A 25,440-nucleotide genomic window follows, 5' to 3' on the forward strand; every position below is an offset into this window, starting at 1 on the left:
ATATTGCCTCAGACCCTGCAGCACTTTACAATCATTTACTTTTGCACCAAATTTGCTGAGCCCCCCCCCCCCCTTCCCGTTTTGCACCCTGTTACTTGTGATAGCAGTGGTGAGGAATGGCGCTGATGACAAGCCCCGTCCCCTAAATGGCACGCTTCATCCCGCTCTTTTACACACAAATAATGCCGGCGAGGGTATGAATTTAGTGCCAAGGCACTTCAATATCACTCTGCCAGCCTTTAAAGAGGTGTTTTAATGCTGCCCAGGGCGCCCGCGCCCTGCAGTGCCGCTGTGTATGCGAGCATGGCGCGCAGCGCGATCGCAGTGCAGTACCTCAGAAAAGCCATCACTGAAGTCTTCTATCTTCTTCTACTTACCTATCTTCTGACTTCTGGCTCTGTAAGGGGGGTGATGGCGGGCTCTGGGTGTGAACCCCTAGGCGTACCTACTGTTCCAAACCCTCAGGAGCTAATGGTGTCCTTTAGCCAAGAAGCAGAGCCTTTAACTCCCTAGAAGTAGGTCTGACTTCTCTCCCCTAAGTCCCACGATGCAGGGAGACCGCAGCAGCCTCCCTGAAAATAAAAAAACTAACAAAGTATTTTCCGAGAAACTCAGTAGAGCTCCTCAGTTGTGCATCCAGTCTGCCTGGGCACAGATTCTAAACTGGAGTCTGGAGGAGGGGGCATAGAGGGAGGAGCCAGTTCACACCCCTTTCAAAGTCTTAAAAGTGCCCATGTCTCCTGCGGATCCCATCTACACCCCATGGTTCTTGAAGCATCCCCAGCATCCTCTAGGACGTATGAGAAATGGACTTTAACGTAGTTTCTTGTTTACGATCCGCAGGATCCTTAAGGGCCGCCGTGTCAGGTGACGGGAGAGCCACCTTTTTAGACAAACGTGACAGGGCCTTGTCCACAGTGGGGGGTGACTCCCACTTTTCCCTATCTGCCGAGGGAAATGGATAAGCTACCTTAATTCTTTTGGGAATCTGAAACTTTTTGTCAGGAGCTTCCCAGAGTTTTTCAAATAGCGTGTTCAGTTCATGAGAGGGGGTGGGGAACGTTACCTCAGGTTTCCTTTCCTTATACATACAGACCCTTTTATCAGGGACAGCCGGGTCCTCAGTGATATGTAGCACCTCTTTAACCGCCACAATCATGTACTGAATGCTCTTTGCTAATTTTGGATCTAATCTGGAATCGCTATAAATCGACACTGGAATCAGGGTCCGTGTCGGTATCAGTGTCTGCCAACTGGGCCAGCGTACGTTTCTGTGAACCTGAGGGGACCTGACTTTGCAATAACATCTTCTACAGATTTCTTCCATGCCTGGGTCTGATACTCAGACTTATCTAGCCTCTTACTAATAAGAGCCACATTAGCATTCAAGGCGTTCAACACATTTATCCAATCCGGCGTCGGCGGTGCCGACAGGGTCACCCCCGCAGCCGTTTGTGTCCCTAATACAGCCTCCTCCTCTGAAGAGCCTTCAGCCTCAGACACGTCGACACACGTGCACCAAACACCCACAGACACACCGGGCCTATAGGGGACAGACCCACAGTAAAGCCTGTTAGAGAGACACAGAGGAGATTTGCAAGCTCACACCCCAGCGCCCAATCAGCGGTTCTGAAGCGCCCAATAAATGCCTCAGACCTGTAGCGCTTTTAATATAAGGTATATTGCACCAAATTAGCCAGTGCCCCCCTTCCCCCCCCCCCCCCCCCCCCCCCGTTTTGCACCCTGATACTTGTCAGTGTGAAGAAAGGACCGGCGTCTCTGCAGCCTGATGGAGAGAAAATGGCGCCGAGTGAACTGTGAGGTAGAAGCTCCACCCCCTTAATGGCGCGCTTCCGTCCCACTTCTACTATGATTATACTGGCGGGGGTTTTGGACAGTGCCTCGGCACTAATGTCCCTCTTTTGCCAGTGTCCACTGAAGATATATTAGCTGCCCATGGGCGCCCCCCCCCGCACTCTGTAGTGCTGTGTATATGTGGGAGCTTGGCGCGCAGCGTCCGCGCGCTGTGCGGTACCTCAGAGAATGCCGTCACTGAAGTCTTCTTTTCTTCAGCTACTCACCTGTCTTCTGACTTCTGGCTCTGTAAGGGAGTGACGGCAGGCTGCGGAAGTGAGCATCTAGGCGTACCCAGCGATCAGCACCCTCAGGAGCTAATGGTGTCCTGTAGCCAGAAGCAGAGCCCATGAACTCACTGGAAGTGGGTCATACTCCTCTCCCCTAAGTCCCACGAAGCAGGGAGACTGTTGCCAGCAGCCTCCCTGAACATAAAAAAACTAACAAAAAGTATTTTTCAGAGAAATTCAGTAGAGCTCACTATAGTGCGTCTAGTCTCACTGGGCACAATTCTAAAACTGGAGTTTGGAGGAGGGGCATAGAGGGAGGAGCCAATTCACACCCTTTCAAAGTCTTAAAGTGCCCATGTCTCCTGCGGATCCCGTCTATACCCCATGGTTCTATGATGACCCCAGCATCCTCTAGGATGTATGAGAAACAATCTTCCCCTTAGGCAAGGTACCTAACCCTTCAATTAGGTTACTCGACCATTTTGCGGTGGCCTTAGTAATCCACCCACATGCTATAGTGGGTCTCTGTGTCACCCCAGCAGCTGTATACAAAGATTTGAGTGTAGTCTCAATTCTACGATCAGTCGTGTCTTTTAGGGAGGCTGCACCAGCAACAGGCAATACAATTTTCCATGACAGCCTGGATACTGATGCATCCACTATCGGTGGATTTCCCATTTTTTTCTATCCTCAGGAGGAAAGGGAAAAGATGATATCAATCTTTTAGGGATTTGAAATTTCCTATCAGGATTAACCCACGGTTCTTCAAAAAGGGTATTTAGTTCCTTTGACACAGAAAAAGTGGCTGAGGATATATTTTTTATATTAAAATAAGATTCCTCAGTCTCCTCTGTTACCTTATCAGGGATATACAGAACCTCTCTGATAGCCTCTATTCCCTGTGACAGAGTAGCCTCCCCCACCTCTACGTCCACCTCCCCCTCCTCCATGTCTGACCCCTCATCATCAGAGTCAGACTGCAGGGCAACGGACGTTTTTACAGACAAATGGTAGGGGACTTCACGCTTTTTTATACTGGCTGAAGTAATTTTTAGTGCTTAAAATGGAGTCAGTCGCCATTTAAGTCTTTAATGCCAGTCTGGGTACTGTGTACACCCATAGCGTTCTTAGACTCAGTTCGCTCCCTCAGAAGCAGTGCGTCTGCACTGTGTACTGAGTCCTGAGACTCCGCCGCCCCCGTATAAGCCGTGCATCTCTGTACCCTCATGCCGCCATAATGGCCAGCGACCCGCTAACCGAGACACCGGCTTAGTACTCACCACCCATCTTTCTTCTGGCTGTGTTAGGGGTGGCTGCGTGCTGCGGGAATGTACGCTTGCCGTGGTGGAGCTTGTGAATAGTTCCCTCAGGAACTAGTGTCCTGTCAGCGGGGAACGGGACCATTAACCCTTCAAGAGGTTGGCCAGTCCCGTCCCCCCCACCCCCGAAGCAGGCAGGCTGGTGCCATCCAGTCCTGCCTGAAAATAACAAACAGAGAAAATAAATACAGCAAACTCTTCAAGAGCTTCCAGCTATGTGACCGGCTCCTCTGGGCACATTTTCTAAACTGAGTCTGGTAGGAGGGGCATAGAGGGAGGAGCCAGCACACAGTATCCAATTCTTAAAGTGCCCAAGGCTCTGAGTGGACCCATCTATACCCCATGGTACTAAATGGATTCCCAGTATCCTCTAGGACAGGGGTGTCAAACACAAGGCCCGCGGGCCAAATCCGGCCCGCCAGACCTCGTCTGATGGCCCGCGGTGCCGCCGCCAGCCTTGCAGCCTCCCCTTTTTTTTTTTTCAATGAATTTACTCCGTGCCTGCACGGAGTAAATTCATTTTAAAAATGGCTCAAGTTAAAAAAAATAAAATAAAATTTACTTACCTTCCGGGACCTGGCCCGACTTCTTCCTGCCCCGCACTGCTCCCTGGGTGTCGGACGTGACGTCATCACGTGACGTCCGCCCGACATCTCCAGGGATCAGAGGAGCGCGCGGACGCCGCGGAGAGGAGCAAGAAGAAAGAAGTAAAAGAAAATAAGAATTTACTTACCGATAATTCTATTTCTCGGAGTCCGTAGTGGATGCTGGGGTTCCTGAAAGGACCATGGGGAATAGCGGCTCCGCAGGAGACAGGGCACAAAAAGTAAAGCTTTAGGATCAGGTGGTGTGCACTGGCTCCTCCCCCTATGACCCTCCTCCAAGCCAGTTAGGTACTGTGCCCGGACGAGCGTACACAATAAGGGAGGAATTTTGAATCCCGGGTAAGACTCATACCAGCCACACCAATCACACCGTACAACTTGTGATCTAAACCCAGTTAACAGTATGATAACAGCGGAGCCTCTGAAAAGATGGCTCACAACAATAATAACCCGATTTTTGTAACTATGTACAAGCATTGCAGATAATCCGCACTTGGGATGGGCGCCCAGCATCCACTACGGACTCCGAGAAATAGAATTATCGGTAAGTAAATTCTTATTTTCTCTATCATCCTAGTGGATGCTGGGGTTCCTGAAAGGACCATGGGGATTATACCAAAGCTCCCAAACGGGCGGGAGAGTGCGGATGACTCTGCAGCACCGAATGAGAGAACTCCAGGTCCTCTTTTGCCAGGATATCAAATTTGTAGAATTTTACAAACGTGTTCTCCCCTGACCACGTAGCTGCTCGGCAGAGTTGTAATGCCGAGACCTCTCGGGCAGCCGCCCAAGATGAGCCCCCCTTCCTTGTGGAATGGGCCTTAACCGATTTAGACTGTGGCAGGCCTGCCTCAGAATGTGCAAGTTGAATTGTGTTACAAATCCAACGAGCAATCGACTGCTTAGAAGCAGGCGCACCCAACTTGTTGGGTGCATACAGTATAAACAGCGAGTCAGATTTTCTGACTCCAGCTGTCCTGGAATATATTTTCAGGGCCCTGACAACTTCTAGCAACTTGGAGTCCTCCAAGTCCCTAGTAGGTGCAAGGCACCACAATAAGCTGGTTCAGGTGAAACACTGACACCACCTTAGGGAGAGAACTGGGGACGAGTCCGCAGCTCTGCCCTGTCCGAATGGACAAACAGATATGGCTTTTTTAAGAAAAAACCACCAATTTGACACTCGCCTGGTCCAGGCCAGGGCCAAGAGCATGGTCACTTTTTATGTGAGATGCTGCAAATCCACATATTTGACTGGTTTTAAACCAATGTGATTTGAGAAATCCCAGAACTACGTTGAGATCCCACAGTGCCACTGGAGGCACAAAAAAGGGGTTTGTATATGCAATACTCCCTTGACAAACTTCTGGACTTCAGGAACTGAAGCCAATTCTTTCTGGAAGAAAATTTACAGGGCCGAATTTGAACCTTAATGGACCCCAATTTGAGGCCCATAGACACTCCTGTTTGCAGGAAATGCAGGAAACGACCGAGTTGAAATTTCTTTGTGGGGCCTTCCTGGCCTCACACCACGCCACAAATTTTCGCCACGCGTGGTGATAATGTTGTGCGGTCACCTCCTTTCTGGCTTTGACCAGGGTAGGAATGACCTCTTCCGGAATGCCTTTTTTCCCTTAGGATCCGGCTTTCCATCGCCATGCCGACAAACGCAGCTGCGGTAAGTCTTGGAACAGACATGGTACTTGCTGAAGCAAGTCCCTTCTTAGCGGCAGAGGCCATAAGACCTCTGTAAGCATCTCTTGAAGTTCCGGGTACCAAGTCCTTCTTGGCCAATCCGGAGCCATGAGTATAGTTCTTACTCCTCTACGTCTTATAATTCTCAGCACCTTAGGTATGAGAAGCAGAGGAGGGAACACATACACCGACTGGTACACCCACGGTGTTACCAGAACGTCCACATCTATTGCCTGAGGGTCCCTTGACCTGGCGCAATACCTGTCCCGTTTTTTGTTCAGACGGGACGCCATCATGTCCACCTTTGGTATTTCCCAACGGTTTACAATCATGTGGAAAAAACTTCTCAATGAAGTTTCCACTCTCCCGGGTGGAGGTCGTGCTGAGGAAGTCTGCTTCCCAGTTTCCATTCCCGGGATGAAAAACTGCTGACAGTGTTATCACATGATTTTCCGCCCAGCGAAAAGTCCCTGCAGTTTCTGCCATTGCCCTCCTGCTTCTTGTGTCGCCCTGTCTGTTTACGTGGGCGACTGCCGTGATGTTTTTCCCACTGGATCAATACCGGCTGACCTTGAAGCAGAGGTCTTGCTAAGCTTAGAGCATTATAAATTTACCCTTAGCTCCAGTATATTTATGTGGAGAAAAGTCTCCATACTTGATCACACTCCCTGGAAATTTTTCCCTTGTGTGACTGCTCCCCAGCCTCTCAGGCTGGGCTCCGTGGTTACCAGCATCCAATCCTGAATGCCGAATCTGCGGCCCTCTAGAAGATGAGCACTCTATAACCACCACAGGAGAGACACCCTTGTCCTTGGATATTGGGTTATCCGCTGATGCATCTGAAGATGCGATCCGGACCATTTGTCCAGCAGATCCCACTGAAAAGTTCTTACGTGAAATCTGCCGAATGGAATTGCTTCGTAGGAAGCCACCATTTTTACCAGGACCCTTGTGCAATGATGCACTGTTTTTAGGAGGTTCCTGACTTGCTCGGATAACTCCCTGGCTTTCTCTTCCGGGAGAAACACCTTTTTCTGGACTGTGTCCAGAATCATCCCTAGGCACAGCAGACGTGTCGTCGGGATCAGCTGCGATTTTGGAATATTTAGAATCCACCCGTGCTGATTGTAGCAGTATCCGAGATAGTGCTACTCCGACCTCCAACTGTTCCCTGGACTATGCCCCTATCAGGAGATCGTCCAAGTAAGGGATAATTAAGACGCCTTTTCTTCGAAGAAGAATCATCAATTCGGCCATTACCTTGGTAAAGACCCCGGGGTGCCGTGGACAATCCAAACGGCAGCGTCTGAAACTGATAGTGACAGTTCTGCACCACGAACCTGAGGTACCCTTAGTGAGAAGGGCAAATTTGGGACATAGAGGTAAGCATCCCTGATGTCCCGGGACACTATATAGTCCCCTTCTTCCTGGTTCGTTATCACTGCTCTGAGTGACTTCATCTTAATTTGAACCGTTGTAAGTGTTCAAAAAAAAATTTTTAGAATAAGTCTCACCTAGCCTTCTGGCTTCAGTACCACAATATAGTGTGGAATAATACCCCTTTTCTGTAGTAGGAGGGGTAATTTAATTGTCACCTGCTGGGAACACAGCTTGTGAATTTTTTCCCATACTACCTCCTTGTCGGAGGGAGACTTGGTAAAGCAGACTTCAGGAGCCTGCGAAGGGGAAACGTCTCGACATTCCCATCTGTACCCCCGGGATACTACTTGTATGATCCAGGGGTCCTGTACGGTCTCAGCGCCATGCTGAGAACTTGTCAGACGCGGTGGAACGCTTCTGTTCCTGGGAATAGGCTGCCTGTTGCAGTCTTCTTCCCTTTCCTCTATCCCTGGGCAGATATGATCTTATAGGGACGAGAGGACTGAGGCTGAAAAGACGGTGTCTTTTTCTGCAGAGATGTGACTTAGGGTAAAAAACGGTGGATTTTCCAGCAGTTGCCGTGACCACCAGGTCCGATGGACCGACCCCAAACAAGTCCTCTTCCTTTATACGGCCATACTGTGCCGTTTGGAATCTGCATCACCTGACCACTGTCGTGTCCATAACATCTTCTGGCAGTTATGGACATCGCGTTTATTCATGATGCCAGAGTGCAAATATCCCTCTGTGCATCTCGCATATATAGAAATGCTCTATAGTCAATAAAATACTGTCCCTGTCAAGGGTATCAATATTTTTAGTCAGGGAATCCGACCAAGCCACCCTAGCTCTGCACATCCAGGCTGAGGCGATCGCTGGCCGCAGTATAACACCAGTATGTGTGTATATACTTTTTATTATATTTTCCAGCCTTGTCAGCTGGTCCTTGAGGACGGCCCTATCTATAGACGGTACCGCCACTTGTTTTGATAAGCGTGTGAGCGCCTTATCCACCTTAAGGGGTGTTTCCCAACGCGCCCTAACTTCTGGCGGGAAAGGGTATACCGCCCATAATTTTCTATCGGGGGGAACCCACGCATCATCACACACTTTATTTAATTTATCTGATTCAGGAAAAACTATGGTAGTTTTTTCACATCCCACATAATACCCTCTTTTGTGGTACTTGTAGTATCAGAAATACGTAACACCTCCTTCATTGCCTTTAACGTGTGGCCCTAATAAGGAATACGTTTGTTTATTCACCGTCGACACTGGATTCAGTGTCCCTGTCTGTGTCGACCGACTAAAGTAAACGGGCGTTTTAAAACCCTTGACGGTGTTTTTGAGACGTCTGGACCGTACTAATTGTTTGTCGGCCGTCTCATGTCGTCAACCGACCTTGCAGCGTGTTGACATTATCACGTAATTTCCTAAATAAGCCATCCATTCCGGTGTCGACTCCCTAGAGAGTGACATCACCATTACAGGCAATTTCTCCGCCTCCTCACCAACATCGTCCTCCTACCTGTCGACACACACGTACCGACACACAGCACACACACAGGGAATGCTCTGATAGAGGACAGGACCCACTAGCCCTTTGGAGAGACAGAGGGAGAGTTTGCCAGCACACACCAAAAACGCTATAATTATATAGGGACAACCTTATATAAGTGTTTTCCCTTATAGCATCTTAATATATATATAAGCATATCGCCAAATTAGTGCCCCCCCTCTCTGTTTTAACCCTGTTTCTGTAGTGCAGTGCAGGGGAGAGCCTGGGAGCCTTCCCTCCAGCCTTTCTGTGAGGGAAAATGGCGCTGTGTGCTGAGGAGATAGGCCCCGCCCCTTTTTCGGCGGTCTCGTCTCCCGCTCTTAACGGATTCTGGCAGGGGTTAAATATCTCCATATAGCCTCCGGAGGCTATATGTGAGGTATTTTTAGCCAAAATAGGTATTCATTTGCCTCCCAGGGCGCCCCCCTCCCAGCGCCCTGCACCCTCAGTGACTGCCGTGTGAAGTGTGCTGAGAGGAAAATGGCGCACAGCTGCAGTGCTGTGCGCTACCTTTAGAAGACTGAGGAGTCCTCTGCCGCCGATTCTGGACCTCTTCTTACTTCAGCATCTGCAAGGGGGCCGGCGGCAAGGCTCCGGTGACCATCCAGGCTGTACCTGTGATCGTCCCTCTGGAGCTGATGTCCAGTAGCCAAGAAGCCAATCCATCCTGCACGCAGGTGAGTTCACTTCTTCTCCCCTAAGTCCCTCGTTGCAGTGATCCTGTTGCCAGCAGGACTCACTGTAAAATAAAAAACCTAAGCTAAACTTTCCTAAGCAGCTCTTTAGGAGAGCCACCTAGATTGCACCCTTCTCGGCCGGGCACAAAATCTAACTGGCTTGGAGGAGGGTCATAGGGGGAGGAGCCAGTGCACACCACCTGATCCTAAAGCTTTACTTTTTGTGCCCTGTCTCCTGCGGAGCCGCTATTCCCCATGGTCCTTTCAGGAACCCCAGCATCCACTAGGACGATAGAGAAAGAAAGAAGTAAAAGGTAAGTAAAGTAAATGGAGGGGGCAGATGGCTGGGCACTATAAAAGGGGGCACATGGCTGGGCACTATAAAAGGGGGCACATGGCTGGGCACTATAAAAGGGGGCACATGGCTGGGCACTATAAAAGGGGGCACATGGCTGGGCACTATAAAAGGGGGCACATGGCTGGGCACTATAAAAGGGGGCACATGGCTGGGCACTATAAAAGGGGGCACATGGCTGGGCACTTTAAAAGGGGGCACATGGCTGGGCACTTTAAAAGGGGGCACATGGCTGGGCACTATAAAAGGGGGCACATGGCTGGGCACTTTAAAAGGGGGCAGATGGCTGGGCACATATTACAAAAAACAGTAATAATTGAATGCAGCGACATTAATTTATGATAATAAAGAGTGGACACATAGACCTACAGATACAACCGGCCCTTTGATGGGGACCAAACTGCTGATGCGGCCCCCGATGAATTTGAGTTTGACACCCCTGCTCTAGGACGTAGGAGAAAGAAAGTTACTTCCATTGAAAAGTACTGTACTTCCATCCCTACCTCACAAATCCATGTGATCAATCACAAATATGTTTGTGACACCAAAACTTTACCCGTAGACCAATGAACTTTGCAGACAATTCATAAAGTACTTTGACAAATAGCAGCATAACTTTGCTTAGTCTGTGTCCAAAATGTAATTCCTGTATCTGTGTGTTCTTATTTGACGTAGAAGAGTGTATGGGTGTGATGCTCAGTATACCGTATTTAAACATACCAGCATGTCATTGCGTTTGGATGCATATATTACACAATGCACAGTAGCAGCAAAACTTATTTATGCTGGATCCACGCCAGACCTGTCTGATACCACATGCTGATTACTGGGCCCGTAGTACATAAGTAATGTGAGCAGGTATAATAACCAGGGAATAAGGTAAATGGGTCAGTGACACTGTGACCTGTACTCGGACTCGTCATTAGTGGGAATACTCCCGACTTCCCGCTGCCCCAGGTCTGCAAGGAGAGCCGCCGGGCAGTGCCCTAATGGGCAGGGTAGCAGCAGAGACAGTAGTCACACAACCCACAACGTAGGGCAGTGAGCACTTACCTTGAGCTGGGACTTGGACACCTTGCCGCTCCTCTCCGTGTCTAGCGATGTGAACGCGTACCACACAGACTTCAGCAGCTCGGTCCTCAGTGACATGTTGTGCACACACCACACCCTCCTCCCGTGCTGCTATATCATAGACAGGTCATTACACACTCCCGTCGACCTCCACAGTGTAATGCCAGCAGCAACAAATACTTGTGTACAGCTCCCGCCTCATACAGCTATCCTGTCCTGACCGGTCCCCTCACATAGATTTAGGAATTTGTGAGCACTGGCTCTCATATACCCCTCTCTCCCCACAGTCACTCCATTGCTACAATAATTATATAGACCCACACGCGCGCGCGCCGCACTCTTGTCTTGTAACAGCCGACTGCACTACACCTACGTCCTATTCACAGACGCGCTCTGCCAGACTCACTGCTACACGCTCTGCTGCACCTAAGACCGCAGACGACGCAAAGTGTGATCCCCAGGAGGCAGCAGACACACGCCACTAGTGTAATGATAACGCTGCTTCTGCCTGTGACACGTTTACTTCACATACACTACTGCATCTACCACTTCCTGCTGCTGACACAGCTGCCCAGCACTTGCAGAAAAGGCACATTCATGTCTTACCATATACAGAGCACACACACACACACACACCCCTAGATTTAAAAAAAAAACTTGTGCGCGCACCCGGCAAGGGGGTGTGGCCTCATCTAAATGGGTGTGGCCTCGTCTGAAAAGACTACCTCACAATCCAGTTTTTGACCCTGCTCCAACAGATCACGACCACCACAGGAAAAAAAATTCTACCATATTAAGCCCCACACAGTAATGCCCCCTGCACCATATTATGCCACACACCGCAATGCCCTTGATACATTAAATCCCCACACTACGGCAGGCACGAGTCCCCATTTCACACATTACGGCACGTGTCCCAATTTTACACATAGAGAGAGAGAGAATACTTACAGAGGCGATTACCGCTCTTCGGCCCGCCTCACCAGTCGCTCCTCGCGCCGGCCTTTCCCTCTTCCTAACTTAGATCCCACTCTGTACTCCGCTCGGGGGGGGGGGGGGCAGTTTCGCGGAGTGACGGGGTTGCGTCGGGATGTAACGACGCAACCGCGTCATTCCGTGAAACTCTGCCCCCCGAGCGGGTTACTAGGGGAGAAATAGGAGGGGGAAGCAGGGAGACACAGTTAGTGCCGCGGCGGGCGCCCAGTGCGGTTGCACTAATCGCCTGCCCCAAGAAACGGCCCTGTACAGAGGCAACAGTTCTCTCTAGTTATTCCTCCAGTAGCTGGCCGGCAGTGCATGTAGTTCACCTTATGTAGTGTCCAACATTCCTAATTTATGTCTTTGTATAGATGTGAACAGTGCCGTAAAACATTTTAGCGCTGTGTGCAAAATACGGCAATGTGCGCGTAAAAAATATAGGGGTGTGGCTTCATGGGGAAGTGGTGTGGCCACAAAATAATACCAATTCCTATTACGGTGCCCAGTTGTCTCCATTATTCAAATCACGCCACACAGTAGCGCCACTACACCATGTAGAGCCCCTTTTACACATTACGGCGGACAGATTCCCCTTTTTACACATTACGGCAGACAGTGTCACCTTTTTACACATTACGGCAGACAGCGTGCACTTTTTACACATTAGGTAGACAGGATAGATAGAGAGAGAGACAGAATAGATGATACTTACCATCTCTCCGCTGGCTCAGGCAGTCAGGCTTCTCTGGCAGCTCCGGAGGCAGGGGAGAAGGAGGAGGAGGGAGCCGCAGCAGCGCAGTGTAATTGGTAGCGGCGCCGCTGTAGCTGTCCCTCTCCTTCTGCATTGGCGGCCGCCGCTGCTGTAAATGCTGGGATGAGGGAAGCGCATCCCAGCATTCACCGCAGCAGCGGCCAGCCTATGTGGAGGAGAGGGACAGCTGCAGTGGCGCTACCACCAAGTACATAGCGCTGCTGCGGCTCCTGAGTCCCTTCCCTCCTCCCCTGCCCCCGGAGCTGCTCCTCTCCGGCAGCAGCACACCCACACAATCCGCTTGTAATGAGTCAGTTTGACTCATTACAATGCCGCAGATTACTTTAGGGAATGCGGGCAGTTGCGCCCTCAGGGCGACTGCGCTGTGTGCCAGGTGTGTGCCACGTAGTTACGGCTCTGGATGTGAAGCATCATTACACAGTGCAGAATGATCTAATTAACGTAGGGATAATTCGCAATTTACCATTGTGCAGCATTGACCATACATACAGGACATTTCCCTTTTTTTCTAAAACAATATTATGACCTAGAAAATCACTTTTGTGTTCAATTGTCTAGTGCAAACTTTATTTATACATGGTAAAATGTAGAGCCATCATTATTTAACAGTAGAAAAATGTTGGTGATTTGTAACTCCAAACTGCCTGATGTTGATAAAACTCCTCATACTGTATATATTCCCCTATATTTTACACTTGCTTTTCTGCCTTGTACCATCACTAATACCCCTTTCACACAGAAAATGAAATTCCCGGGTGAAGAAGTTCTACCCGCAAATTACTGGGTAGAAATACTTGACCTGGTAATTTGCTTCTCTGTGTGAACGGGGGTCGGGGGTCAGGCAGAGACCGGCAAAACGACCCGGCACTGAAATGCCAGGTAATTGCCGGGATTTCTGTCTGAAAAGGGTATTACAGTATTTCCCTTTACAGTGCCAGTTACATTAATGTTCGTAGTAAGATTATAGTCCCTCTGAACAATCCATAGTTGCCATCATTTTAGTCATTTTTAATCACTTATTTAATTTAATTGAAGTATGCATAATCTTCTCACAAAAAGTTTTATGGTATATCCCACTAACACCTAACACTTTGCATTAAGAAGACTGACAGCTAAATAGGCAAGCTCCATGATGATGACGACAGGTATTAAACAAGAGATGATGAATAGATTAACAGTCAGTGTTTATAAACATCATTAGTACTATTTGGCAATAGGCAGGTGCCAGGTCTACTCCATGTGTCCTGGTTACACAGAAACTGTCCACACGTTTTTTTTGCCACTGGAAATCTTGAGCTTTCAATGGTTATTTCCAGAGAAATCATTTATGAATTTCGCCAGTTAAGAAAATGAAAGATCGCAATATCACAGGAATAACGTTTTCTGAGCACACATGAAGAATACAAGTTGTTGTCATGGACTTTCATGTCACAGGTTTGTACCAGAAATATTTTAAAAAAATCTAGCATTTGCCATTTAGAGTTCAATGTGCTGGAAGCAGTAATGAGGAGGCCATGTTTAACAAGGATTATTGATGAAGTTCTTAATTATTTGTAGAAACGTTTTCATTACGCATCAGTCCTAAGGCAATTAGAATGCATATATTATTCTACATTCAACAGTTTTTACTCAGTGAATCAGCTTCAGTTCCAAGTTCCTAACAGAAAGAGGAAGGTTTTCTAGAAAAACAAAACAAAAAAAACAAAAACAAATTCTGGATCCTGGAGAAAGTATACTTTGTTTCTGAGGTTGACCAAGAACATGAAGTGTTTTTCCCCACAGTAATTATGACTCCAGAAAGCTGTCGCTGTTTTGATTTTCAATGAGTATCAAGGTGATCTTGTGCATATATGATTTTTTGGGTTTTTGTCCAATTGTAAAAAATGACATATAAGGGCACAAAAGGACATTGACAGGCCTACACAGTCACAACCTTAAATGTGGCTTGTGGCGAGCTGCCAATCTTTGGTTGACATATGCAGGCACATTTTGTCAATGTGTTTGTCATGTTTAATCTGATTGTAGGTTATGGGAACTCCTTTTGCCAATACTGAAATTACTAGGGTCCTCTTTGCATACTATATGTTTGTGCATTTATGCTGATGTCCTTTGTCTCCAACGCTGCATTAGTCCATATTACTTATAAGGCCGCAAGAAGGCAGAGACTTTGGAACGCAAAAGTTTGATGAAAGATCGTGGTAACATCTCCTTATGTTTTTCTGTGTATTTGAAGTAATTTTGAGGGTGTGCAAGGACCTCAAAAAAGGCCTTAATCAACTTCTTATCCTGAAGAAATACAAATAATTAACAACATAAAAGGAAAAAAGTAACAATAAGTAGAAAACAATTGAAATACAGGTTGAGTATCCCTTATCCAAAATGCCTGGGACCAGAAGTATTTTGGATATCGTATTTTTCAGTATTTTGGAATAATCACATACCATAATGAGATATCATGGTGATGGGACCCAAGTCTAAGCACAGAATGTATTTATGTTTCATATATACACACAGCCTGATGGTAATTTTAGCTAATATTTTTAATAACTGTGCAATAAACAAAGTTTGTGTACATACACAGAATTCATTTATGTTTCATATACACCGTATACACACTGCCTGAAGATCATTTAATACAATATTTTTAATAACTTTGCATATTAAACAAAGTTTGTGTACATTGAGCCATAAGAAAACAAAGGTTTCACTATCTCAGTCTCACTCCCAAAAAATCTGTATTTCGGAATATTCCGTATTTCAGAATATTTGGATATGGGATACTCAACCTGTATAGGGCATGGTTCTGAGTTGCATGCATGGATGTTAAAACACGGCCATATCTAGCAATGTTTAGCAAATTGCGTCTGCATAGTGAGGCTGCATACATATTCTTATTAACGTACAAGTGATTCAAAGTCATATACATCACAGTTGTTCCTCTGCAATGGCTGATTGAGCATTACTGAGTGGCAACACGGTGTACACATGAGAACTGTCCTATGAGTGTGCATGGGTGTGCATCCAGTGTTACTACCATGCCTTTTTCAGTCATATCTCCTGCACCTAGCATGGGATAATGCTATATGCTGATGATAGTGTGTAATAATGAGGGTCTATTCATGTAAGAATGCAATGTTTAGGTTTTAGTTATCACTAAACATTGCATTCTTATATTGTGTTTCTTTTTTATTTTTAAGTAGCTATTCATGAACACCTATCTCCCCACCTTGTGATCCATTAACCTTATCCTTGGCGATCCCGGCTTCTGCATGTTCTTCTTGGTTTATTTCCTTTTCTCTAACGTCCTAGAGGATGCTGGGGACTCCGTAAGGACCATGGGGAGAGACGGGCTCCGCAGGAGACATGGGCACTTTAAGAAAGAATTTAGTTCCTGGTGTGCACTGGCTCCTCCCTCTCTGCCCCTCCTCCAGACCTCAGTTTGATTCTGTGCCCATAGGAGCTGGGTGCTTTTCAGTAAGCTCTCCTGAGTTTGCTGATAGAAAGTTTTTTTTGTTAGGTTTTTTATTTTCAGGGAGCTCTGCTGGCAACAGACTCCCTGCATCGTGGGACTGAGGGGAGAGAAGCAGCCCTACTCTCTGAAGCTAGGTCCTGCTTCTTAGGCTACTGGACACCATTAGCTCCAGAGGGATCGGTACGCAGGATCTCACCCTCGCCGTCCGTCCCAGAGCCGCGCCGCCGCCCCCCTCGCAGAGCCGGAAGACTGAAGCCGGGTGAGTATGACAAGCAAGAAGACTTCACAGGCGGCAGAAGACTTCGTGATCTTCACTGGAGGTAACGCACAGCACTGCAGCTGTGCGCCATTGCTCCACACACCTACACATACTCCGGTCACTGTTAGGGTGCAGGGCGCAGGGGGGGGGGGGGGGGCGCCCTGGGCAGCATTTGGGACCTCATTCTGGCAAATGAACACATATATACAGCTGGGCACTGTATTCATGTAGGAGCCCCCGCCAAATAAATAAAATTTAAGCGGGACAGAAGCCCGCCGCCGAGGGGGCGGGGCTTCTCCCTCAGCACTCACCAGCGCCATTTTTTCTCCACAGCACGCTGAGAGGAAGCTCCCCAGGCTCTCCCCTGCTGATACACGGTAGAAGAGGGTTGAAAAGAGAGGAGGGGCACATAATTAGGCACAAAAAAGTATATAAACAGCAGCTACTGGGTTAACATTAAGTTACTTTGTTATTCCTGGGTTGTATAGCGCTGGGGTGTGTGCTGGCATACTCTCTCTCTGTCTCTCCAAAGGGCCTCGTGGGGGAACTGTCTTCAGAAAGGACATTCCCTGTGTGTGTGGTGTGTCGGTACGCTTGTGTCGACATGTCTGATGTGGAAGGCTATGTGGGAGAGGAGCGGGAGCAAATGAATGTGGTGTCTCCGCCGACGGCGCCGACACCTGATTGGATGGATATGTGGAAGGTTTTAAATGATAATGTAAATTCCTTGCATAAAAGATTAGACAAGGCTGATGCATTGGGACAGGCAGGGTCTCAACCCTTGCCTGATCCTATGTCGCAGGGACCGTCTCATAAGCGCCCACTATCCCAAATTGTTGACACAGATACCGACATGGATTCTGACTCCAGTGTCGATTACGATGATGCAAAGTTACAGCCAAAGTTGGCTAAATCACTCCGATATATGATTATAGCAATTAAGGAAGTTTTGCACATCACAGAAGAAACCCCTGTCCCTGACACAAGGGTTTATGTGTATAAGGGAAAGAAACCTGAGGTAACTTTTCACCCCTCACACGAACTGAATGAGTTATGTGAAAAAGCTTGGGAATCTCCAGATAAAAAACTGCAGATTTCCAAACGGATTCTTATGGCGTATCCTTTCCCGCCAACGGACAGGTTACGATGGGAATCCTCCCCTAGGGTGGACAAAGCTTTAACACGCTTATCCAAAAAGGTAGCCCTGCTGTCCCAGGATACGGCTACCCTCAAGGATGCTGCTGATCGCAAACAGGAGGGTACCCTGAAGTCCATTTATACACATTCAGGTACCTTGCTCAGACCGGCAATCGCGTCGGCCTGGGTCTGTAGTGCAGTAGCGGCATGGACTGATACCTTATCAGAGGAGTTTGATACCCTAGATAGGGATACTGTTTTATTGACCCTGGGGCATATTAAAGACGCTGTCCTTTATATGAGAGATGCTCAAAGAGACATTAGTCTGCTGGGTTCTAGAATAAACGCTATGTCGATTTCTGCCAGAAGGGTCCTGTGGACTCGGCAATGGACAGGTGATGCCGACTCTAAACGACATATGGAAGTTTTACCTTACAGGGGTGAGGAATTGTTCGGTGAAGGTCTCTCGGACCTGGTCTCCACAGCTACGGCTGGAAAGTCAAATTTTTTGCCTTATGTTCCCTCACAGCCTAAGAGAGCACTGCATTATCAAATGCAGTCCTTTCGTTCACAAAGAAACAAGAAAGTCCGAGGTGCGTCCTTTCTTGCCAGAGGGAGGGCCAGAGGAAAGAAGCTGCACAATACAGCTAGTTCCCAGGATCAGAAGTCCTCCCCGGCCTCTGCAAAATCCACCGCATGACGCTAGGGCTCCACTGGCGGAGTCGGGGCCAGTGGGGGCGCGTCTTCGGAATTTCAGCCACATGTGGGTTCACTCCCAGGTGGATCCCTGGGCAATAGAAATTGTGTCTCAGGGTTACAAGCTGGAATTCGAAGAGGTGCCTCCTCGCCGGTTTTTTAAATCGGCCCTACCGTCTTCCCCCCTAGAGAGGGAGATAGTGTTAAATGCAATACAAAAATTGTATCTTCAGCAGGTGGTGGTCGAGGTTCCCCTCCTTCAACAGGGAAGGGGTTATTATTCGACCATGTTTGTGGTTCCGAAACCGGACGGTTCGGTCAGACCCATATTGAATTTAAAATCTCTGAACCTATACTTGAAGAGGTTCAAGTTCAAGATGGAATCGCTAAGAGCGGTCATCGCCAGCCTGGAAGGGGGGGATTTTATGGTGTCACTGGACATAAAGGATGCGTACCTTCATGTCCCCATTTATCCACCTCATCAGGCATACCTAAGATTTGCGGTACAGGACTGTCATTACCAATTTCAGACGTTGCCGTTTGGTCTCTCAACGGCTCCGAGGATTTTCACCAAGGTAATGGCGGAAATGATGGTGCTCCTGCGAAAGCAGGGTGTCACAATTATCCCGTACTTGGACGATCTCCTCATAAAAGCGAGATCAAGAGAGCAGTTGCTGAACAGCGTATCTCTTTCACTGAAAGTGTTACAACAACACGGCTGGATTCTCAATATCCCAAAGTCGCAGTTGGTTCCTACGACTCGTCTGCCTTTCTTGGGCATGATTCTGGACACGACCCAGAAAAGGGTTTATCTTCCGATAGAAAAAGCCCAGGAACTTATGACTCTGGTCAGGAACCTTTTGAAATCAAGACAGGTGTCCGTGCATCATTGCACCCGAGTCCTGGGAAAGATGGTGGCCTCATACAAGGCCATTCCCTTTGGCAGGTTCCATGCGAGGACTTTCCAATGGGATCTGTTGGACAAGTGGTCCGGATCACGTCTACAGATGCATCGGTTGATCACCCTGTCCCCCAGGGCCAGGGTGTCGCTCCTGTGGTGGCTGCAGAGTGCTCACCTTCTCGAGGGCCGCAGATTCGGCATTCAGGATTGGATCCTGGTGACCACGGACGCAAGCCTCCGAGGTTGGGGAGCAGTCACACAGGGAAGAAATTTCCAGGGTCTTTGGTCAAGTCAAGAGACTTGTCTGCACATCAACATCCTGGAACTAAGGGCCATATACAACGCCCTACGTCAAGCGGAGGCCTTACTTCGCGACCAACCAGTTCTGATCCAGTCAGACAACATCACCGTAGTGGCTCATGTAAACCGCCAAGGAGGCACAAGGAGCAGAGCGGCAATGGCGGAAGCTACCAGGATTCTTCGCTGGGCGGAGAATCATGTAAGCGCACTGTCAGCAGTGTTCATTCCGGGAGTGGACAACTGGGAAGCAGACTTCCTCAGCAGACACGACCTACACCCGGGAGAGTGGTGACTTCATCCAGAAGTCTTCGCACAGATTGTGAGTCGGTGGGAACTGCCACAGATAGACATGATGGCGTCCCGCCTCAACAAAAAGCTACAGAGGTATTGCGCCAGGTCCAGAGACCCTCAGGCAGTAGCGGTAGACGCCCTCATGACACCGTGGGTGTTCCGGTCCGTCTATGTATTTCCTCCTCTTCCTCTCATACCCAAGGTGTTGAGAATAGTAAGAAGAAAAGGAGTGAGAACAATCCTCGTTGTTCCAGATTGGCCACGACGGACCTGGTATCCAGATCTGCAGGAAATGCTCACGGAAGATCCGTGGCCTCTTCCTCTAAGGCAGGACCTGTTGCAACAGGGACCCTGTCTGTTCCAAGACTTGCCGCGGCTGCGTTTGACGGCATGGCGGTTGAACGCCGGATCTTAGCGGAAAAAGGTATTCCGGTTGAGGTTATCCCTACGCTGATAAAGGCTAGGAAGGAAGTAACAGCAAAACATTATCACCGTATATGGCGAAGATATGTTTCTTGGTGTGAGGCCAGGGATGCTCCTACGGAAGAATTCCATCTGGGCCGTTTCCTTCACTTCCTACAAACTGGAGTGGATTTGGGCCTTAAATTAGGCTCCATTAAGGTCCAGATTTCGGCCCTATCCATTTTCTTTCAAAAAGAATTGGCTTCTCTCCCAGAAGTTCAGACTTTTATTAAGGGAGTACTGCATATTCAGCCTCCGTTTGTGCCTCCGGTGGCGCCTTGGGACCTTAATGTGGTCTTGGACTTCCTAAAGTCACACTGGTTTGAACCACTGAAAACGGTGGAGTTGAAATATCTCACTTGGAAGGTGGTCATGTTATTAGCCCTAGCTTCGGCTAGGTGAGTGTCGGAATTAGCGGCTTTATCACATAAAAGCCCCTATCTGGTTTTCCATATGGATAGAGCGGAATTGCGGACACGTCCTCAGTTCCTGCCAAAAGTGGTTTCATCCTTTCATATGAACCATCCTATTGTGGTGCCTGTGGCTACACGGGACTTTGAGGATTCCGAGTCCCTTGATGTGGTCATGGCTTTGAAGATTTATGTAGCCAGGACGGCTAGAGTCCGAAAAACAGAAGCACTGTTTGTTCTGTATGCAGCCAACAAGCTTGGCGGCCCTGCTTCAAAGCAGACTCTTGCTCGCTGGATCTGTAACACGATTCAGCAAGCGCATTCTACGGCTGGTTTGCCGTTACCAAAATCGGTCAAGGCCCATTCCACTAGGAAAGTGGGCTCTTCTTGGGCGGCTGCCCGAGGAGTCTCGGCACTACAGCTGTTTCGAGCTTCTACTTGGTCGGGTACGAACACCTTTGCAAAATTCTATAAGTTTGATACCCTGGCTGAGGAGGACCTCATGTTTGCTCAATCGGTGCTGCAGAGTCATCCGCACTCTCCCGCCCGTTTGGGAGCTTTGGTATAATCCCAATGGTCCTTACGGAGTCCCCAGCATCCTCTAGGACGTTAGAGAAAATAAGATTTTACTTACCGGTAAATCTATTTCTCATAGTCCGTAGAGGATGCTGGGCGCCCGTCCCAAGTGCGGACTTCTTCTGCAATACTTGTATATAGTTATTGCTTCAATAAGGGTTACGTTATTGTTGCATCGGGCGTGAACTGATGCTATGTTATTGTCATACTGTTTACTGGATTGTTATCACAAGTTATACGGTGTGATTGGTGTGGCTGGTATGAATCTTGCCCTTGGATTAACAAATATCCTTTCCTCGTACTGTCCATCTCCTCTGGGCACAGTTCTCTAACTGAGGTCTGGAGGAGGGGCAGAGAGGGAGGAGCCAGTGCACACCAGGAACTAAATTCTTTCTTAAAGTGCCCATGTCTCCTGCGGAGCCCGTCTCTCCCCATGGTCCTTACGGAGTCCCCAGCATCCTCTACGGACTACGAGAAATAGATTTACCGGTAAGTAAAATCTTATTATTTTTTTTCTGCGCATGTGCCGGGGAAAGAGCCGTGGCAGTGGTGGCAGGGCACAGGTCAGAGCGGCAGCACGTGGGTGAAGGGGGGGCAGGGGGGAGGTGTGAACCAGTAGCAGGCAGTCAGCAAAGTGGGGGCAGAGTGAGGGGGCAATGGGGCAGTGGGGGCAGTAAGGAGGAGATGACCCCGCATATGCATATGTTGGGTTGCCTTACTATAGCAGCGGCGGAAGTAGCGGCAGAACAAGAGGGGGCACGAGGGCAGTAATGAGGAGGTGACCTGACATATGTCAAGTCACCTTACTATAGCAGCGGTGGCGGGAGCATAGCAAGGGGTACTGAGGCAGCAGACAGTCAGGAGGACAAGACCCAGCATATACATATGCCCTGGACTCCTCTGATTGGCTGCTATCACAGAAGGGGGTGGAGAGAGAAAGGAGGAGGTGGAGAGACAGCAGTCTTCACTTCTCTGCCGTAACAAGCCTCCTTATACCATCCTGAGATTGCAAATTAGTTTAGAAAAGCGAAATTGAAAGCCAAGCTTTCCGTGCTTCTATGAATTGCTCTACCCATACTACTGTATGGGAAGCGATCCTGCCACAGAGCTGGAGCACTGATGGAGAAATCTGAGATTTCTCCATGGTAACACTTTCGATGAATAGGACAAAGCTGTGAAAAACCCTGTTATAAAGGGCTTTTCACTGCTACATGAATAGACTCCCATGGCAGCTGACAGAGACCTGGGTGGTGTGGCATATACAGTACTCATATTAGTGTCCCATTCACTGCAGACATTACATGCGACTAGGAACCAGTCCCATAATGTAAAAGGCTCCAGGAAATTTAAAAGAAAATTAGGAACGATTATAAAACTATAACTTGCACAGGTAGCTGTGATTAATAAATATAGTTGGTGTAGTTTAAATCAAATGCCCTACCCTGTGCTGTAAAATGATATGGAAAACTAGTCTTGTGGGAGGCAAATACTAAAAATACAGTATGTGACCTGTGGCAAATTCTGTGTGGATGATCCATGGAATAATTTAGAGATACTGAGTTTGAAATTAAGGGTGAGTATAAGAAAATTAATTGTGGCTATAAACTGTGAATTGAGTTACATGATCAAGAAAACTATAGCAGGATATTGTCAGATGAAATGTGGAGTAGTAAAAAAAAAAAATAGAGGGGTTGATTTATCAAGCAGTGAAAAGAGTGGAGAAGTGGACCAGTAGAAAAGATGTCAACAATTAGCACTAGCGGATTTTACCTATGGGCTGCAGGACTCCGGTAAAATCTACCACCCTCATGGAGCCTGTTGCAGTATGTGAGCCTGCACTTGCTTCACTGTAACTGGTAGTGAATTCTTATTGGTCACAGACACGTCAGGCAGTCCCGTGGGGAAGGTGTTTTCTCCCTCTGGAACTGCCAGACCGGGCTGCTATTAGCAGACAGCATGCTTCCTGTGGGTATCCACTACATGCCTTCTCGTCAGACCTAGCCGGTTTCTATGGGCTGCAGTCGATGCAGTCCATAGAAGCCAGTGTTTTGCGCATTTCTGCTGTTGCGTGTGCCATTGGCAGGAGTATTTTATTGTAAATTATAGTGGTATGGAACATACCAGATGTGAGATACACAATCACTATTGCCATGGAATGTCCCAGATATGTCCTAGTGATTGGTGTTAGCAAACCCAGAATATTGAGTCTAATGGACAACCTGGTCTTCATGTGGAACCAGTGCAAGAGACTCATGGACTTCACTTATAGCCCTCTGGCTAGTCTTGGGAGGTGACTGATAATAGATATAAGAAAGATGGTTCTGGACAGTAAGTTAGGGTAAATAAAATCATAATACATGGGCCTAACTCATGTTTGTTAGTCAATCTAAAAAGCACACAACTGGGTAAAATCATGTTGCACTACAGGTGTGACAGATGTAACATGTGTAGAGAGATTTAGATTTAGGTGGGGTTTGTTCAAATCTAAATTGCAGTGTAAAAATGAAGCTGTCTAACATTTGTACACTACATGCAACCAGTATTTACCATGCACAGAAAAAATATAACCCACCCAAATCTAAATCTCTCTGCACGTTACATCAGCCCCACCTGCAGTGCACATGGTTTTGCCCAGTTGTATGCTTTTATGCTTTAATTACAAACATGAATCAGGCACAATATACTGGAGAAATAGATGAAAAGCAGAATAACAATGCAGATCTTCAATCAACCCCAGTGCTAAACAACCTATTCTGGTTTCCACTATACTGGGAGACTACCCCTCTCAAAGGCTATCACCTGCATGCTGAAAAGTATGTACTAACTTCCACTGACTGTTGGGTCAAGGGTAATTAACAATGTAGTTTGACCAATTTGAATTATTTTCCCATGGTCAGAAGAGGTCGGCATGAAAAATCAATTGCAATAGGTTCAGGACCGGCAACAAAAATCTTGGGGTCCGGTACAGAGATATCTCTGGGGCCCCCTCAGATTTTATATATATATATATATATATATATATATATATATATATATATACACACATATAGAAATTTGCATATCTCTCCTTTCTTCCCCACACACACCACAGTCTGTGTCTCCTCAATGACTCAGTGCTGCATTCCCAGCTCCCCCACCCCATCCCAAGGCCCTATATCCCCTTACCAAGCCTCTCTTATTCTGGAGGTAGACTCGCCTGCACTGCACTCCCCAGTATCCAGATCCGAACACCACACAGCAGGTACCATGCGGCCTTCACACCGCATCAGAAGAGTACGGCGCAGGACATGGAAATCCTGGCCAGCCAAGCTGCTGCTATGTCCCATAACTACCTGGATCTAGAAGAGCAGGCGCGCGCTCGCGCTGCACAGTCAGTGTGTGTGAGAGGCTCCTGTCAATCTGAACCCACACCGCCTACAGCTCGCTGCCCTGTTTGGACAAGATGGCTCATATCCCTGCCGGGCACTAAGCTTATACTTGGGGCCCCTCTGATCCTTGGGGCCTGGTACATGTGTCCCCTTTGACCCCGCTGTTGCTGGCTCTGGATAGGTTAGTCATGGCATCCCAATATCTGTTTTAATCATTTGCCCATGGTTGATAGTCATGTACAAGTGGGGTGTTTGTTTTATAGGGATATTTTCAGTTCCTGCATTTTTTCAATTGGACTACATTGAATTGAGAAAGAAGAAAATAAGATTAAAAAAAAACTAAATTGTGTTTTCTTTTCTTCTTTTTTGCTATAAAGAGTAGGGGTCTACGACTCTTGGCATTTTAATTTTACAATTGTCACACTAATTATCTTAATCTTGTTCATTACCACAGAACTCACATCCCAGGAAGGTCAATCCAGTAGATGCTAGGAAGGAGCATACTCATTTGAGTGGCCTTACCCCACAGAGGCACCAGCTCTGCACCTACTAGCATGGTGCCTGGTTTTCATTAAGGAACTGAGATGCTACCTAATAATCTACACCTTATAACAAAAAGCGGTCCAGGTTGTCTATGTCTGAGACTGGTTGAAGATTTGAGTAATTGGTGCAGGCTGCTAATTTTTCTTAGTCATGGTGGCAAATTGTGTGAGAAGTAGGTTAGTACATAACTCAGATATTTCACTTAGAAATTGCTGAAAACCAAGTTGTATATGCAGCCCCCCATTTCATTATATGATGTTTCCTAGTCTTTTACAGCTCTAAACTGGTGCAGTATGGACGTTTTTGCGGCGTGGGATTAATTGCTTGGCAAGGAATGTCTCTGAAATGCATCCTTACCACTCCTTTATCACATTACAATAATCTCACTCCACAAACTATTGTTTCTGCACTGTACTTTAAAATTAGGTGACCAATACTTCCTTAGGGATGCCTTTGCTCCACCTAAATCCAGCCAACTCCTCCCCTTAGTTTGCAACTGACGCTCTTCCACAATTGCCATTGGTGGTCATT

General features: G+C 47.7%; 2 protein-coding genes across 7 annotated transcripts in view; both read right to left on the bottom strand.

The window, feature by feature from the left end:
- DEF6 (DEF6 guanine nucleotide exchange factor) overlaps window positions 1-11,373 on the bottom strand; it is a 299,363-nt gene extending 287,990 nt beyond the window's left edge. The window contains exon 1 of one of the 2 annotated variants that reach the window (XM_063954909.1): window positions 10,727-11,372. In XM_063954909.1, coding sequence (XP_063810979.1) covers window positions 10,727-10,822 — 96 coding nt within the window. In that variant the 5' untranslated portion in view covers window positions 10,823-11,372. Of the gene's footprint in view, window positions 1-10,726 lie in introns of both variants that reach the window. The other variant, XM_063954910.1, reaches the window with a different exon arrangement.
- A 1,669-nt stretch (window positions 11,374-13,042) lies between these two features.
- SCUBE3 (signal peptide, CUB domain and EGF like domain containing 3) overlaps window positions 13,043-25,440 on the bottom strand; it is a 207,439-nt gene continuing 195,041 nt past the window's right edge. For all 5 annotated transcript variants that reach the window (XM_063954914.1, XM_063954912.1, XM_063954913.1 and 2 more), the window contains one exon: window positions 13,043-14,780. In XM_063954914.1, coding sequence (XP_063810984.1) covers window positions 14,631-14,780 — 150 coding nt within the window. In that variant the 3' untranslated portion in view covers window positions 13,043-14,630. The remainder of the gene's footprint in view (window positions 14,781-25,440) is intronic.

Source organism: Pseudophryne corroboree, chromosome 2 (genome assembly GCF_028390025.1).
Source record: "Pseudophryne corroboree isolate aPseCor3 chromosome 2, aPseCor3.hap2, whole genome shotgun sequence".
NCBI classification, from domain to species: Eukaryota; Metazoa; Chordata; class Amphibia; order Anura; family Myobatrachidae; genus Pseudophryne; species Pseudophryne corroboree.